General features: G+C 37.9%; 1 protein-coding gene across 1 annotated transcript in view; it reads left to right on the top strand.

Moving 5' to 3' along the window:
- fnbp1l (formin binding protein 1-like) overlaps positions 1-14,786 on the top strand; it is an 18,315-nt gene that overhangs the window by 1,532 nt on the left and 1,997 nt on the right. The window contains exons 3-13 of the mRNA XM_035653580.1: positions 91-159; positions 1,404-1,555; positions 3,181-3,236; positions 4,360-4,464; positions 5,296-5,424; positions 6,189-6,335; positions 6,437-6,664; positions 11,831-11,940; positions 12,177-12,309; positions 12,977-13,071; positions 14,029-14,204. Coding sequence (XP_035509473.1) covers positions 91-159; positions 1,404-1,555; positions 3,181-3,236; positions 4,360-4,464; positions 5,296-5,424; positions 6,189-6,335; positions 6,437-6,664; positions 11,831-11,940; positions 12,177-12,309; positions 12,977-13,071; positions 14,029-14,204 — 1,400 coding nt within the window. The remainder of the gene's footprint in view (positions 1-90; positions 160-1,403; positions 1,556-3,180; positions 3,237-4,359; positions 4,465-5,295; positions 5,425-6,188; positions 6,336-6,436; positions 6,665-11,830; positions 11,941-12,176; positions 12,310-12,976; positions 13,072-14,028; positions 14,205-14,786) is intronic.

Below are 14,786 nucleotides of genomic sequence, written 5' to 3'. Positions count from 1 at the left end.
GCCTGTCTGACTGCCTGCCTCTTTTGTGTGCGCCCGTCTCTCTTCCAGGCTTAAAATATCAGACAGTATTTTTTACCTGTGTCTGCTTCTCTCTCTCTTTCATATCAGGAACTTGGTGAAGAAATACTGTCCAAAACGCTCTAAAGATGAGGAGCCGAGGTGAGTAAACTTAGATGATTTTTTTTTTTCTATTTTGCCTCAGTCTTTATGCTTTTTGCTTTTACTTTTTAGACGTCTGAACACTGAACGGATAAGGCCTGCTAGACGCTTTATTTTTATCCTTCTGGGGCTGGAAACAATATCTGACTGTTCATTTGTTGGATCCAGACACCGGGTTTGTTGTGGTTGTGCACATTCTGTCTGTCTGCAGTTTAATTGGTCAAATGACAACAGTGCACTGAGCAAGTGTTTTAAAATATCACTTTATTCATAAAGCACATTTTAATTTGGAGAACTTGATGTGTTTTTAATACAATTTGGTAGATCCATTGTCCTCACTGAAGCAGGTGACTGTTGACACTGTTTCTGCTAAATGTGGTTCAGTGTATAACAACATTGTAAAGAGATTTCATGAGCCACAGACAGTAAAATAACAAAGTTTGAATAAAAATAATCCTTGTTGGCAATTTGGTATTTTTAGCCACAGTCATTACTGATTCTACACATAAGTTTAAGATCTATGTGTAAAATAATCTACTCATTTATGAATCACATTTTTTATTGTTACTGTCACACACACTGAGGAGTTGATCCACTTGTACTTCGGGGGTGAGAATCTTTTGGGAATCTCTCAATTTCTCAATAAAAAAAACTCTGTTTTCACTCTCTTACTCCAGTGCAGTCCAGTCCTGTGTGCCACACCATTCCCACATATTTTTAGTCAGCTTAACTGACTGATAGGTTCCACATTGTAGTTAAGTGAAGTTATCTTAATGAAGGTTACTGTTTGACTGAACTGTAAAAGAAGAGAAGTATACAGTCTATTCATAGTTCACTGCAAAAAAATGTGAAGCATGTTAGGGTTCAACTTACTTTAGCAATGAATGAGAAACTATTAAGTCACAAACAACACACAACAATTCATTCTTAAATTGATTCAGAAACACATAAGAAAATAGCCGCAATGCTTATTTGAATCCTTTTTTTATTTTCAACCTCTGCAGGGAGGGAAACATTTTGTTGCGCGTTTGAATTTTAGTGAAAAATGAGTAGAAAAAGAGTCATTTTACCAAAAGAACATCTTAAATTTGAAGATGTGCACTTAATTCAGTCACTAATAAAAAGCTAAAACGATGCAGGAGAAACTTTTAATGGACTGACTGCAGAACATCTGGGATCAGACTAGGAAGGAAGCATGTTGCGTGCAGTCTTAATCACATATTTAATGTGTGTCTGTTGTGCAGGTTCACATCATGTCTGTCCTTCTACTCCATACTGAATGAACTCAACGACTTTGCTGGTCAGAGGGAGGTGGTGGCGGAGGAGATGTCTCAAAAGGTGTATGGAGAGCTGATGAGGTACAGCCAAGACCTCAAATCTGAGAGGAAGCATGTGAGTACACTAACAAGCTCATTCTTCACTGTTCTCTGCATGCTGAATAAAAGTGGCACACAAGGTTTATTTTCAGTTCATCTATTGATAATTAAGACCACATTTCTCAGAAAACCTGTTACTTCCTCTTGCTGCGTTCCCTCAGTATCCTCTGTCGTCTCATGTGCATTTGTTTTCTGTTTGGTTTTCACAAGGGGATAAATATGTTGGATTTGATGTTAACCATCTGTCTTTTACTTCTGCCACCATCTGCTGATGCCATTAATGCTGAAAACTTGAGATCCATGTGCTTTGGAAGAACAGCGCCCTCTTCTTGTTTTGTCAAATATGACATTAAATTTCTCTGACACATATAAGGCTGTTGTTCCCAGTTATGGCTTTGCTTGTTTTTATGTTGGCATATTAATTGAAAACAATCCCACTGGCAACAAGCTGCATTCTGATGCTAAAGTGAAAGGTTTTTTTGTGTTCAGTGATAAGTGAGTCTTTATTCATAATAATGTGAGCTCATGACTGGAGAGTTGTTAATGTTGGCTTTATTAGGGCTAGCAGTGGGCCTTTTTAGCACCGATCTTTGCTGGTTGAAGAATAAAGAAACATATATTCCATTCAGTAGTTGTTTAATAATGTTGTGGACCAGAGTTAGGATCTTAACCTCTTCCATACAATGATGTATTCTTTTGTTTTCTTATTACCTGCCACACAAAGTATTGTTTTCTGACGTGGTAATCCACTTTGAGTTTTCGTCAACCATCTGTGCTTCCAAGTCTTTGATTTAAGAGAACGAAAAACTGTCTTACGTATGTGAGTGCATAATTGATCAATCTAAAGCATATGAATGCATGGTGGTGAAAGGCAAAGTAAGGCATAGGGTAAATCCCTTCATGTCACAAATATTAGATCTTATATTTTAAACATATTTAAAAATTTATATACATTTTTAAGCATTAAAGTTAATTCTTGGCCTTTGCCAAAAAAGTTTTGCTCAGTTGTGATGGAGGTAGATGCGTTTACCTGCACGCTCAGTATATGATAATAAGTAATAGTTGTTTGACAGAACAGTCCCAACTCGAGGACAACTGGCCTTTTCTATACTTTTAACCACATCACGTGATCGTCATCAACGCATGTGAACAGATCCATCTCCATCATGACAACTGAGCAAACGCAAACCGCTGATGGTGGAAAAAACGAATAAGTAGAACTTGAGCTGAGAAAATCAAACATATGATATGACATTTGTACAATATGCGACTGTAACATACCGTTTCATGATGACTGGCCTTTGTAATAAGTAACTAGTTTTCAGTGCAGTTAAGTCTCAGTTCCGCTGTCAACAATGCTTTAGTCACAAGACTAGCAAATCTGTGGCTGCAGACTCTGCCCTTTTCTTTCCAGTGGATTGTTATTGTGTATGTCCAGTCATTTTGTTTTTGTGCATATGATGTGTGTTCTTATATACATTGTTTTTGTGTATTTTCTGTGTAAATGGTGTGTGTGGTGTGGTGGGTTGTGTGTGTTGTGTGTGTGTGTGTGTGTGTGTGTTGTGTGTGTGTGGGTGTTGTGTGTGTGTGTGTGGTGTGTTGTGTGTGTGTTTGGTGTGTGTGTGTGTGCAGCATCTAACAGGAGGGGGAGGCAGGAAGCCCAAGCAGCATTTGGGTCATTGCTGGAAACAGATGAACAATGTAATGAGGAATGAGGGGGGAGGAGGAGGAGGAGGAGGGATGGAGAGTAAGAATTAAGTGTTTAGTGTAAATATTCTCTGTTAGCAGCAGCCAGCTGTACTCATCTCATACTTGTTTGCATGAGGAATGCAAGAAATGCTAACAAAGGTAACTGCAGGACAAATAGGGATCTACCCCCCCCCCCTCAAAATTCCTCACATTGCTATTGTTTAGTGAAGAGACATCAATTGCACTTCTTGTACTTGTATACGTTTTTATATAAAAATTTGTGTGATATGCTCTCTGTACTGTTCTAAATTAATAGAAAGTATAATATTAGAATGTTTGTTTCTGACTGTGAAAGACAGCATTGTCCTTTTCTTCTGCTTGGCAAACGTCCCAGTCCATGGGGACCAGGGACAGGGGCCAGGACCAGGAAACACACACACACCACACAACCACCACACACACACACACAGGCCTCTATGTGGACCAGCCCCTCCCGAATCAATCCAAAGCAAAAGCCCATGTGCCACATTTGGCCCTTGACAACCTTCTTTTTGGCTCTTAAAAGGCCCCAGAGAGAGATTCCATTTGTTCACTTCTGAGGTCATTCAATTGCATTTGCTGAGTTATTTTATAACGGCCCGCTCATTAGCAGACTTATAATTAATCACCACAATTCCATAAGAGCTGAAAAATTGCTGCTTGTTAAATTTATAAATAATACATATTCAGTCACATTTTTTGGCCTGTAGTCTATTAATTGAGTTACTTTACTCTGGCACATCTGATGGGGAGTGTTTCGGTTTCAGTGTGTGGTCTGCGTGACTTTAATAGTGACTACTTAGTGACTGGATTGTAATGTCTCAGCTATTCACTGTGTTTCCTCCTCTACTAATGTGACCCAGATGGTGCTGGCAGGAAGTAAACTATCTCTTTCTGTCTGATTCATCTCCCTTGTTGACTTTTTTTCCCCTTTTTTTTTAATATCCCATTCACATATTTTTGTAGTTTTATTAACTGGGAACTCATTGAAAGTGACAGGAAATAGAGACAGTGATTTATATTGAAGACGTTATACAGTATATTATTTTTTATTTAACACGGTGTCTTTTCTCTTTTTCTTTGTCTCTTTTTTCAGAGTAAAAGGAAGTTTGAGAGAGAGTGTAAAGAAGCAGAAAAATCCCAGATTACCTACGATCGATTAGATAATGACATCAACGCCACCAAATCAGAGGTGGAGAAGGTAACACAACACACCCACTGTCAAACATTTGTTCATCTGTAAGCCGGTGTGATAAACTGTCCTCTACTTCTCCTTTTTTTTTTTTTATCAGTGACAGTACCATCATGCTTAGTTTTAATCTATACTGAGCAGACGACTCCAGACAGTAAATTATTGGATGAACCCTAACTTTATAGAGGAGACAATAAACACAGTTATTTTGTCTTTTGACATTAAAATGCGTTTTTAAAGTTCCACAATTCAATAACAGAATAACTTACTTCATCATACCTAGTATTTTTGTTTTACTTAAAGTTAGCAGTGTATAATTGATGCCTATGAAATTATACCGTAGCTCTATTCTCCCCACATTTACTGTATATTTAGACTGTGGATTAAGTTAAAGCTTGAAGGAAAATAAACATTTCCAAATAGAGGTAAAAGAAGCCCAGTAAGCCTTGTTTTCAGATGAGGTACTGTCTATGTAACCGTCTTTAACAGAATAACTACAGGAGGTGTTTACCCTAAAGCAAGAAGTTTTAGTAAAATCTTAATTTGTTAACAGTGTTCAGGGCAGCAGAATCAGGAGCATTGTGTCTATGTGTTGTTTGTGCTGTTGAACTCATGTGACACCTATTAAAACATGACTTTCCATCCTTTTAAGGGAAAGTGCTTAATATTCTGTTTTTCCTAAGCATTGCTTTTTAGCTGCAGTCTCATTTTGTTCTTCAGAATGGGTCTAAGTACCATTATGTGTGCAATTTTTCTTGTGTGGTCATGTTGGACGGACAAGAGGTTGTTGAGGCTTCAGCTAATGCGGTTCTAATGTTTGCATTGGTGTAACTTGTTCAGGCCAAATCCCAGTTCTACCTACGGACTCACATGGCTGACGAGAGTAAGAACGAGTACGCTGCTCAGCTACAAAACTTCAACGCAGAGCAGTGGAAACATTTCAACAACGCCATACCACACATCTTCAAGGTATGTTATACTTTAGAATCCATCCAAAAATGACATGAAGTTATTGCCTTGTAGGGATATGAATTAGAGTCACTGGTCAGTTGATTTGGTTAAAGAGTGATTTAAAAAAACAAACAAATAACCTATTTTTCTGACTTTTGTTTCATATTGTCTCATAGATTAAAGAGTACCAGCAGCACTAAAACCTTCACCTTTTCCCTGTTATTTTAGGATCAGAACCAGTTTTATTGGCCAAGTATGTGTACACATACTCTACAAGAGATTTTACTTTGAATTTGGTGCTCTCAATGTTGAACAAAGTTAGGTACAAATAAACACAGAACTATACACAAGTATACTATACTTTTCTATATACAGTGTGCAAGATTTATGAGTGGAAAGTGGATATTTTAGTGTTAACTGACACTATATGACTGAGCTGTTCATCAGAGTGCTGGCCTGTGGAAAGAAACTGTTCCTGTGTGTGTGGTTGTTTCGTTGTAGAGTGCTCTACAGCGCCTACCAAAGGGCAGAAGGTTGCATACTTTGGCATTCCTCACTAAAACCATTGTTTAGAGAAAGAGTTGTTACATGTGCAAGTGCCCTAATAAATGTTTAACTTGGCAGCTTGTCTCATGTACACCATTACTAATATACTGACTGGGTATCAGCCCAGGGAGCAGATCTGCTAACTCTGACAGGTTGTTTACTGCCAAGTGTCGTGAGCTCCACACCACTTGTCTTTTTACTAGTGTTAATATAATTTTCTCTGCTCTGTGTTACAGAATCTGCAGGACATGGATGAACGTCGGACAGTGAAGCTCGGAGAGACGTACCGGAGCTTTGCTGAGGCCGAGCGGAGAGTCATTCCCATCGTCTCCAAATGTCTAGAAGGAATGGTTTCTGCTGCCAAAGCTGTCAACGAAAGAAAGGTATGTAGTAGAGGACGGTTGTACTGTAATAACACTGTCCTGACAAAACGAATCTCCCACCACTCACCTGTCCATCTAATTTTATCTTCCCTTCTTCCCAGGATTCAGCCATCGTCGTAGAGTCATTCAAGTCAGGCTTTGAACCTCCAGGCGACTTCCCCTTCGAGGACTTCAGTCAGAATCTAAGCAGAACGGGTTCAGACGGGACCATCAGCAACACACCCAAAGGAGAGAAAGACAGAGACAGCACTCCGGGGCCACGATCCGACCCGAAACACCCTATGAGCAGAACCAAGAACAAGCTGTGGCTGTTCGGGAAGAAACCAAAGGTACAAGAAGTGAGGGGTGCTTGCCAGAAAATAAACTATAAAAACTCTGACTCCAAAGTAAACACTTTATCATCTAAGCCAACAACATTATGTCATTGTTGTGTCTCGACAGATATTCTCCTAAAACAACAAAAACGAATAATTGGAGTGTGTGTGATTAAACCTCTTTCTGGGAATCATTGACTCAAGCGTCATCACTTTACAGTAGTAAAGTCATTCTACAAAATTTGGTTTGCAAATACTTAAACAAGAAAAGATCCTGAAATAGGTTAAAGGTTAACTTATTTGCAAACAAGTGGCAATTATACTCTATTGGCATATTTTTTTATGTTCTAAGAAAATATATCTGAGACAAAATTGGAAAAAAACAAATAATTTTATTACAACTGCTCATAAAAACACATTTAGCTGGAAAGCCATTAATCAACATTCATAGGATACTTGTAATCTTCACAGTGTTTCATAAGTGCAAATGTTATGTATCAATATACTTATATATGGACAATAATTCATTATGACTGAATGGAAATGCATATGAAAGCTCTTCATAATACAGTACAGATACACTATTCCAAGAAAGTACCTTCTTCTTCATTTTATAAAGAACAATGACTGAGTGTTTCTTAATTTTGCTGGTAGTTGATTCATTGTTCAGTAATATAATTTAAGAAAGCACCAGTGTTTGCTGCCTGAACAGAAAATCCCCGCCCTGCAGCATTATTAGTCACATCCTGCACACAGTCATTCTAATTACTCCATCCCTGCCTTCTACAGTTTGTTCCTCTGGCAAAGACACTTTCTTACACTTACATTTGCAGATTGTCGATATTTTCTCATGTTTTATTTCTTTCTCTGCACCACTGTCGTATTCTCATATTGTCTTCAGTTGTAGTTTTTTGTCATGTCTCCGGATTTTGTAACAACACTCTTCAATCTTTCCTACGATAAACTCCCTGGACCTTGTCCCTTGCCATAAAGACCATGTTGGTTAATCATTAACTATCTGCTGTTGGTTCATGTTCACGTCATCAGCTGCCTCACAGTATCAGGAACCTGTGTGATGAATAAGGGTGTGTGTTTGTGTATATGGATTAGTTTAATTGTTTAACACATGGCGCCCTACATTTTCACAGGCGTGTCCTGTAGAAGTTGAAATTTTAAACCTGACTTCAAATCTCAAGTATTTCTCAATAATATGAAGTATTTCTGGCTAAATAAGTCATAAGGGCTATTCCAAATCTTTGGAGCTGCCACCCAGAGGCACGATCTCCCTTACCCACTAACCTCGATCATGGAACGGTTCAAAACAATTGTTCTGAGGATCCAAGAGGCCTAGAGTTGGAGTAGGGGCAGAGAGGTTTTGAGATATTCAGGGGCACCTGCTCATGTATGGCTTTAAAAAACAACTAAAAGAACCTTAAAATAAAACACCAACATCACCTCACAGCCTCGTGTTCTTAAGGGCTTAGGTACAACATTAATCTTGCTTTTTTAAGATAACTACTGACTGAAATACATATAACAGGTTTAATAGAAGAAAACAGACACACTTAAATTACTAATGGAGAAGGCCCCTCAAGCGAATAGTTTCCTCATTTATTGTGTCATATATAAAAATCACATTTTTCACAATCTATATTTGTATTGCTTATTCTAGGGCATTTTCTACCATTTTAGGAAGAAACAGTATTTCCCTGTACCCTAAAGAGACTAAGACTAAATATAGTATGATAAGAAATTCTGTATCTGTATCAAGGAGCAGAATCAAGTGTTTGGTACATATATGTAGCCAAAAGAAAATCATATGGGAAACATTTCATAAACATTTTTTGTAATTTTTCAAAAACCCATTTTTTTATCACTTGAAAAATTACACTTTTATCCAATTTGTACTGTTACATACTTGCCCAAAGTGTGTATGTACCAGATTTCAAGACTTTAGACAAATCAGAACAAATGTTATGGCATTTTTTCACATCATACTTGTCTTTGGGTGCAAATGGGTTAAAGAAGCTTGAATGAGTCCCTTTTGAAGTCATCAAAGCGATCTGACTCTTTTATGACTCGTGTTAATGATATCCATGTAAACTGGAATGTTTAATGATAAATTCTGTTTCAGACTCTCTCTCCCCAAGAAATACTTTTCATAATACAGCACAAATACATAGAAAGTGTCATCCTGACCTCTGGCTTTCTCCTCTCTTCCTGCTCCCCACCAGTCCCCTTCCTCCTCTCCTCCTCCTCCACCTTCCTCCTCCTCCACCTCCTCCCATCCCCGTCCCCGGCCCACCTCTCACATTTTTCCTACATCCCGATTCAGCACTGATCTAGTGAGCCACTATCTTTCTGAGATAAAGACTACAGTACCCAGAATCCCCCAGAATTTGCGGGGCCTAAGGAGAGGGGTGAGACAGGAAGTAGGGTTTGATTTAAGATAGGTTGAAGTGATGTTTTTGCATTTCTTCTACAGGGTGTCTGCAGTTCCTGGAGAAACAGTAGAAAAGTTCAATTTAACTCTTGAGCTTTTAATGACTTTAAATAGTATTTTTTGATTTTTAACATGTTTTTTTATGTTTTAACAGTAGTGTGTTTATATTTTTAAAACTTTAATTTTGGCTTGCTGAAACTTGCAGACACCTTGTTGTACTGTCTCTCTCTTTTTTCTGTATCTGTCTTTGTTGTTTTGTTTCTCTTTCTTATTCCTTCTGTTTCTTTTGATTTTGTGTGATTTTTATTTTTATTATCTCTTTTTCATTTATGAGACAGATTTTTGCTCCAATCACAACATGGAGGACCCTTGGTGATTGATGGTGTGTGTGGAGGGTTTTTGGCTTTCTGGTTGCAGTGTTGTGTGGGAAAATGTGTTACCAACATCAGGTGTGTTGCTTTGATGTTGGTCTGGCCCGAGTTTGCAGTGATCTCTGTGTGTGTATGTGCGTTGCAGAGGCTCAGCTAACAGTGTCAGTATGCTCTGAAGCGTTCTGCTTTCAGACAGTTTTAACACAAACTTGTAAATAACAGCCGGTCTCAGTGCCAAGCCAATGCTTGGATTGCCTTTTTCTACCGTCAGTACTGTCAGGACCATCTGTGATTGGCTCCTGTTCAATGTGGTTTAATCTGTCAAGTGGCCCTCAGAAGAACAGGCGGACCAACAGGCTGCCTGACTGTCAGTTTTACTACTGAAACGATACTCACTGCTTATTTAGAGGGATGTATTCCCGACATGGAAAGTCAGTTAAAATGTCCTGTGGAGTTTTCTTGTAATCAAACACAAATATATTCAGTGCTTCCTACCAAAATGCATTGTGTGTATCCTTGAGGCCTAACAATCATGTTGAGTTCATTAAATATTTGCATAGTTTAATCAGAACTGCATCGATAAATCGATAAGTTGGCTGACTTTGATTGCTAACTATTTTGATAATTGATCATTTTAGTAATTTTTCTCATTACAGCTTCTCACATTTGCTGTCTTTCTTTGTTGTATATGATAGTAAACTATATATCTTTGAGTTTTGGACTGTGGGTCAAACATTTTTTGCTGTTTTCTGACTCTGTAAAGACAAAACAGTCAAGAAAATACTTTAATCTGCAGATTAATCCATAATGAAAGTAATCAGAAGCTATAATTTAAAATCCTGAGTTGTTATCCTCTATGTTTGCTCGCTCAGTCTTCCTCTGACTGCCTTTAGAGGTGCACTGTTACACTTATTGGCACATTACTGCCACCAACTGTCAATAAGTGTAACTGCATGAAACCGGCAGCAGGAATATTATCTGCACAATACAAACAAAACACTTTTACTACTACTGGTCAAGAGCTCCACAGGGTACTTCTAGGTAACACTTTATTCGGATAGTCCGCCTACAGATCAGTATTTGTAACATTTCAATTGTTTCGCTTTGTCTGGTTTAACAGATTGTCTAGAGAGTATATGTGAACATTCATTGGGGCTGATGGCCATATTGTGATTTTGATAATATTTTGATTAATTGTGCAGCCCTACAATTCATGAACAAACTCTAACTGATCTTTTTTGGGCTTAAATGAAATGTTACAAATACTCTATTAACTATGTGTAGGTAGACTGTCTCAGATTATGTTTGTTTCAGTCCAGATGTTTATCCTAATTTTCTTCCTATTTTTAATCAACAAAAACATCACAATTGTATTATTTTTTATTAATTGAAAGTTTGTAGTTTTAGGCCAAAGAAAAATATAAGTGCTGCCTCCCTTTACAAGAATACCTCACTGGTTGCTGATGAAAGCAGGAAATAAAATCAATTGTGAATCTTTGCACATCAGCAGTCGAGTACATATATTCAATACATCGTGTCCATTAAATAACAAAGCCAACTGTTGTTTAATGAACACAAACTATGTGAGAACATTTAAACTAGCCTTTTGGTGTGTGATGATCCACTTTTGATTTACCTTCTGGCCACACTGGGAACACACATCAGTCTGACTGGTTTTCTTGCTGACAAACTGGCATGTTGGCTATTTGATATACTGAAAACTAACCAGCATCCCATGTTGTTTGTCTCTTTTTACTGTAATGGTTAATGCGTCAGTGGTCAGTAAAGACGGTAAGTGAGAGAGTGTGTGTCTGTATAGAGTAGTTACAAGAAGATCGAGCAGTGTAGGTGCTTGTGCACGTATCCTCACCATGTAGGACTTCCCATAGTGTCCAATATATAAACCCAGTAGTGATAGTAACGTTAGCTTCTAGTTCAAATAGATTTCCTGCCTTCTGTTTCCATTTATAATATTCTTTTTACAAACTAAAGCTGCGTTAAATCCACATAAATATAAATAGTTTTAGCTTCCGTTTTAGTTCATTTTCCTTCATTTTAATATCAGCTACTCGTACTGACACTGGGACACTTCAGAAGCAAAAATATTGATAAAATTTGCCTTTTATTAACCTTACTTCATTTAAGTTAAGTTTGATTTTAGCTGCTTATTTTCAAGTCTTTGTTTTATAGAAAGTGTGTTGACCAGTGGGGGCAGCTTTAGACCTCTCCACACCTCAGAGAACGTATTTAGATTAATCTTTAGTCCGCCTGTTATATTTTAACAGGATCACTCTTCCACATGACTTACTTCATTCTGAATTAATATTTAGTTTAAGATATGTGTGTGTTTGTGTTTTTTACCATCAGGCCCCATCTTTGGAGGATTTCAGCCACTTACCCCCCGAACAGAGGAGGAAGAGGTTGCAGCAGAGGATTGACGAGCTCAGCAAAGAGCTCCAGAAAGAGATGGATCAGAGGTAGGGCCTTACCCACAATTCTTAGCCCAGGCCAAAGCATCATCACTTATCCAGAAAAATCTGAATAATTAGACAATTATATTATTTCAATCAGTCAAGCTGTCTGCACAGGACGGCGTAACGGCTCACCATGGAGAAGCTGTAGCACAATATAAATGTGCTTATGTTGTTTCTCACTGCTTATTATCATTAATCCATCCCATTAACTCCAGTGCATGTTTGTTTGTGTCTTTCAGAGACGCCCTGAACAAGATGAAGGATGTGTATGAGAAAAACCCACAGATGGGAGACCCCATTAGCCTGCAGCCTAAAATATCAGAGACCATATGTAACATGGAGAAGCTACGCTCGGAAATCCACAAAAACGAGGTATGAAGGACAGAAGAGTTGGATATAAATTACCAAAGTAACACATGACTGTAAAACCTAGGTATAGATGGGCCGATTAATTGCCACTGGCATTGGCCGATGCCTGTGCACACAAGGCTGATAAACAACAATCACATCTGCAGGCAGCCTCGTCTGTGTGGCTGCTGTGGAACAATGTTAGTGCTCCCCTTCGTGAGTTTTGGGAAGGCAGTGAAAAAGTCTTGCTATCACTATCACTATCACTATCGTCTTTTCTAAATGTTAACATGTTTCTTCAATCCTAAATGGCAGCTAATCTAATCTTAATCCGTCACATGTTAAATGTATATCAAGTTAGAATGTATAGAATAATGGTGTTGTTTATGACGTACTGTACCCCCCTCTCCCTTAAATATCAGTCATATTCTAAAATCTATGATCCAATGAAATCAATTGACCATAAAACCCAATAAAAAGGTGTTTTAGGGTAAGGGAAGGAAAAGAAGGTTAGGTAGTAAAAAAAGTCTCATCTTTTTCTCCTACCTGGGACTAAAGTAGTATATTATCTCAACTCTTGATGTATACGTCTTTTGGCTCCATCTCCTGACCAGCTCCGTAAAGAAGATACTCTGTGTGGATACTAACTGTAATATGAACTCTTTCTCTCTCTCTCTCTCTGTGTTGACAGACTTGGTTATCTGAGGTGGAGGGAAAGCAGAGCTCCAGGGGGGACAGAAGACACAGCGCTGACAACCACCATCACACTCCTCAAGGCAGAGAGAGGTAAACAGTCACACAGTGAGATAAAGATGTTCGGGCAGATATTTTAACATTATTTATTTATGAATGACTTGTAAAGAGTAAGTGAATCAGTTCAGTAAGGAGTCTTTGCAGTGATGTAATCCTTGTGTGTTTGTATAAAATAGAGGATTTATTTATGCTTGTGTGTTTAAATGTTTGTTTGTCACACCAGTGAACAAATACAAATTAGGTAATTCCTTACTTTGTAAAGTCTGTACGTTTTGAGTAATTTCCTAGGAAGTTTTCTATAATCCTATGTAAATGTTTTACTGATTGTAGGGAAATAGAGTTCAGTTGGTGCTCTTTCAATTACATAAATTAATTAGACTTCAGACTTCTTCAGTGCACAGCAGATCAGCTAAACATTTAAAAATGTGAAATTGGCATTCAATAATAAATGAATTAATAACTTTTGGTTGAGCCTTTCCCCTATAATTAGCACCAGATTACATAGTTATTTGCAGAAAGCTTCCTATGGTGTAATTAGGAAATTATTCTAAAATTACAAATCCATTAAATTAAAGCATTATTCTGCATAAAATTCTGCATGTTATTGCTTAATTTCACCTTTTTAAAACCGGTAAAATTATATTAATTTATATGAAATGAAGTTATCAAAATAAATCTATATTACAATGAATAAGCTTTATTATGATGACTGTAAAGTAGTTCAACTCACATTCTAATGGACTTTAGAGGTAAAATGATCCACACAAATATGAAGCTTATTGTTTTTATATTTAATAATCCAGAGTTGCACGTGACATTCTCTAAACTGGTTCAGCGTTAATATTCCTGTTAAAGTATTCTCGTCATGGGAGAAATTTACTGTTCGCTGCGCTTCGCTAATATATATATATATATATATATATATAAACAAGAAGCAGTGATGTATTCTAGTCATGCAAAAACTCACTCCTGCTTCCTGTTTCCCATCAGTCCTGAGGGCAGTTACACAGATGACACCAGCCAGGAGCATCACACACCTCACCGCCGCGCGGGCCCTCCAAAGCCCGGAAACCCGACCCCCGACCCGCACGAGTTTGACGACGAATTTGACGACGACGACCCGCTGCCTGTCATCGGACACTGCAAAGCGCTCTACTCCTTCGATGGTGAGGACAGACAGCTTAAGGTGTTAGAAATCTCCACAGTGTCAGACAGTAACAAGGATTCAGTAAATAACAGAACAGAGCTGGAAGGAAAAGTGACGCAGCTATAATACAAATCCAACCAAACTATTAGAAAGAGCTTCAGTCTTGTGTTATTAGGGTGTGATGTGGTAAATTGTCATCTAAAAAACATCAAACAAACTGTTGATTTTTGGTTTTCTAAGCCGGGTGGTTCATAGTAAAACCGAAGTTAACAGTAGCATGTTGCTGCTTAATATGGCTACCATTGTTATAGTTAGCAACTGTGAAACTTCAGATGTGTCTGACATAAAGACAGTGATGGACGCTTGTAGAGACACTGCAGGGTTGTTTACTGACAATTTAACGTGATAGGAACGCAGTTATTTTAGCTGCAACATGATCAGTTCCCATAAATTGTTCAGAAACCGTGTCCACCAAAAGTCACAACACCTGATATTCTTTAGCCCTGATCAGCATTTTTGATGATCCTATAGTTGAATATTCTTAAATAAGACGTTATTCATGATTATTGTAAAGACAATATGTCATGAAAACAAAATTCAC

Source organism: Morone saxatilis, unplaced genomic scaffold (assembly GCF_004916995.1).
Source record: "Morone saxatilis isolate NCDOM2014 unplaced genomic scaffold, NCSU_SB_2.0 Contig12, whole genome shotgun sequence".
Taxonomy (NCBI): domain Eukaryota; kingdom Metazoa; phylum Chordata; class Actinopteri; family Moronidae; genus Morone; species Morone saxatilis.
The sequence above is the reverse complement of the archived record's forward strand: the minus strand, read 5'-3'. Positions and strand labels throughout refer to the sequence as shown.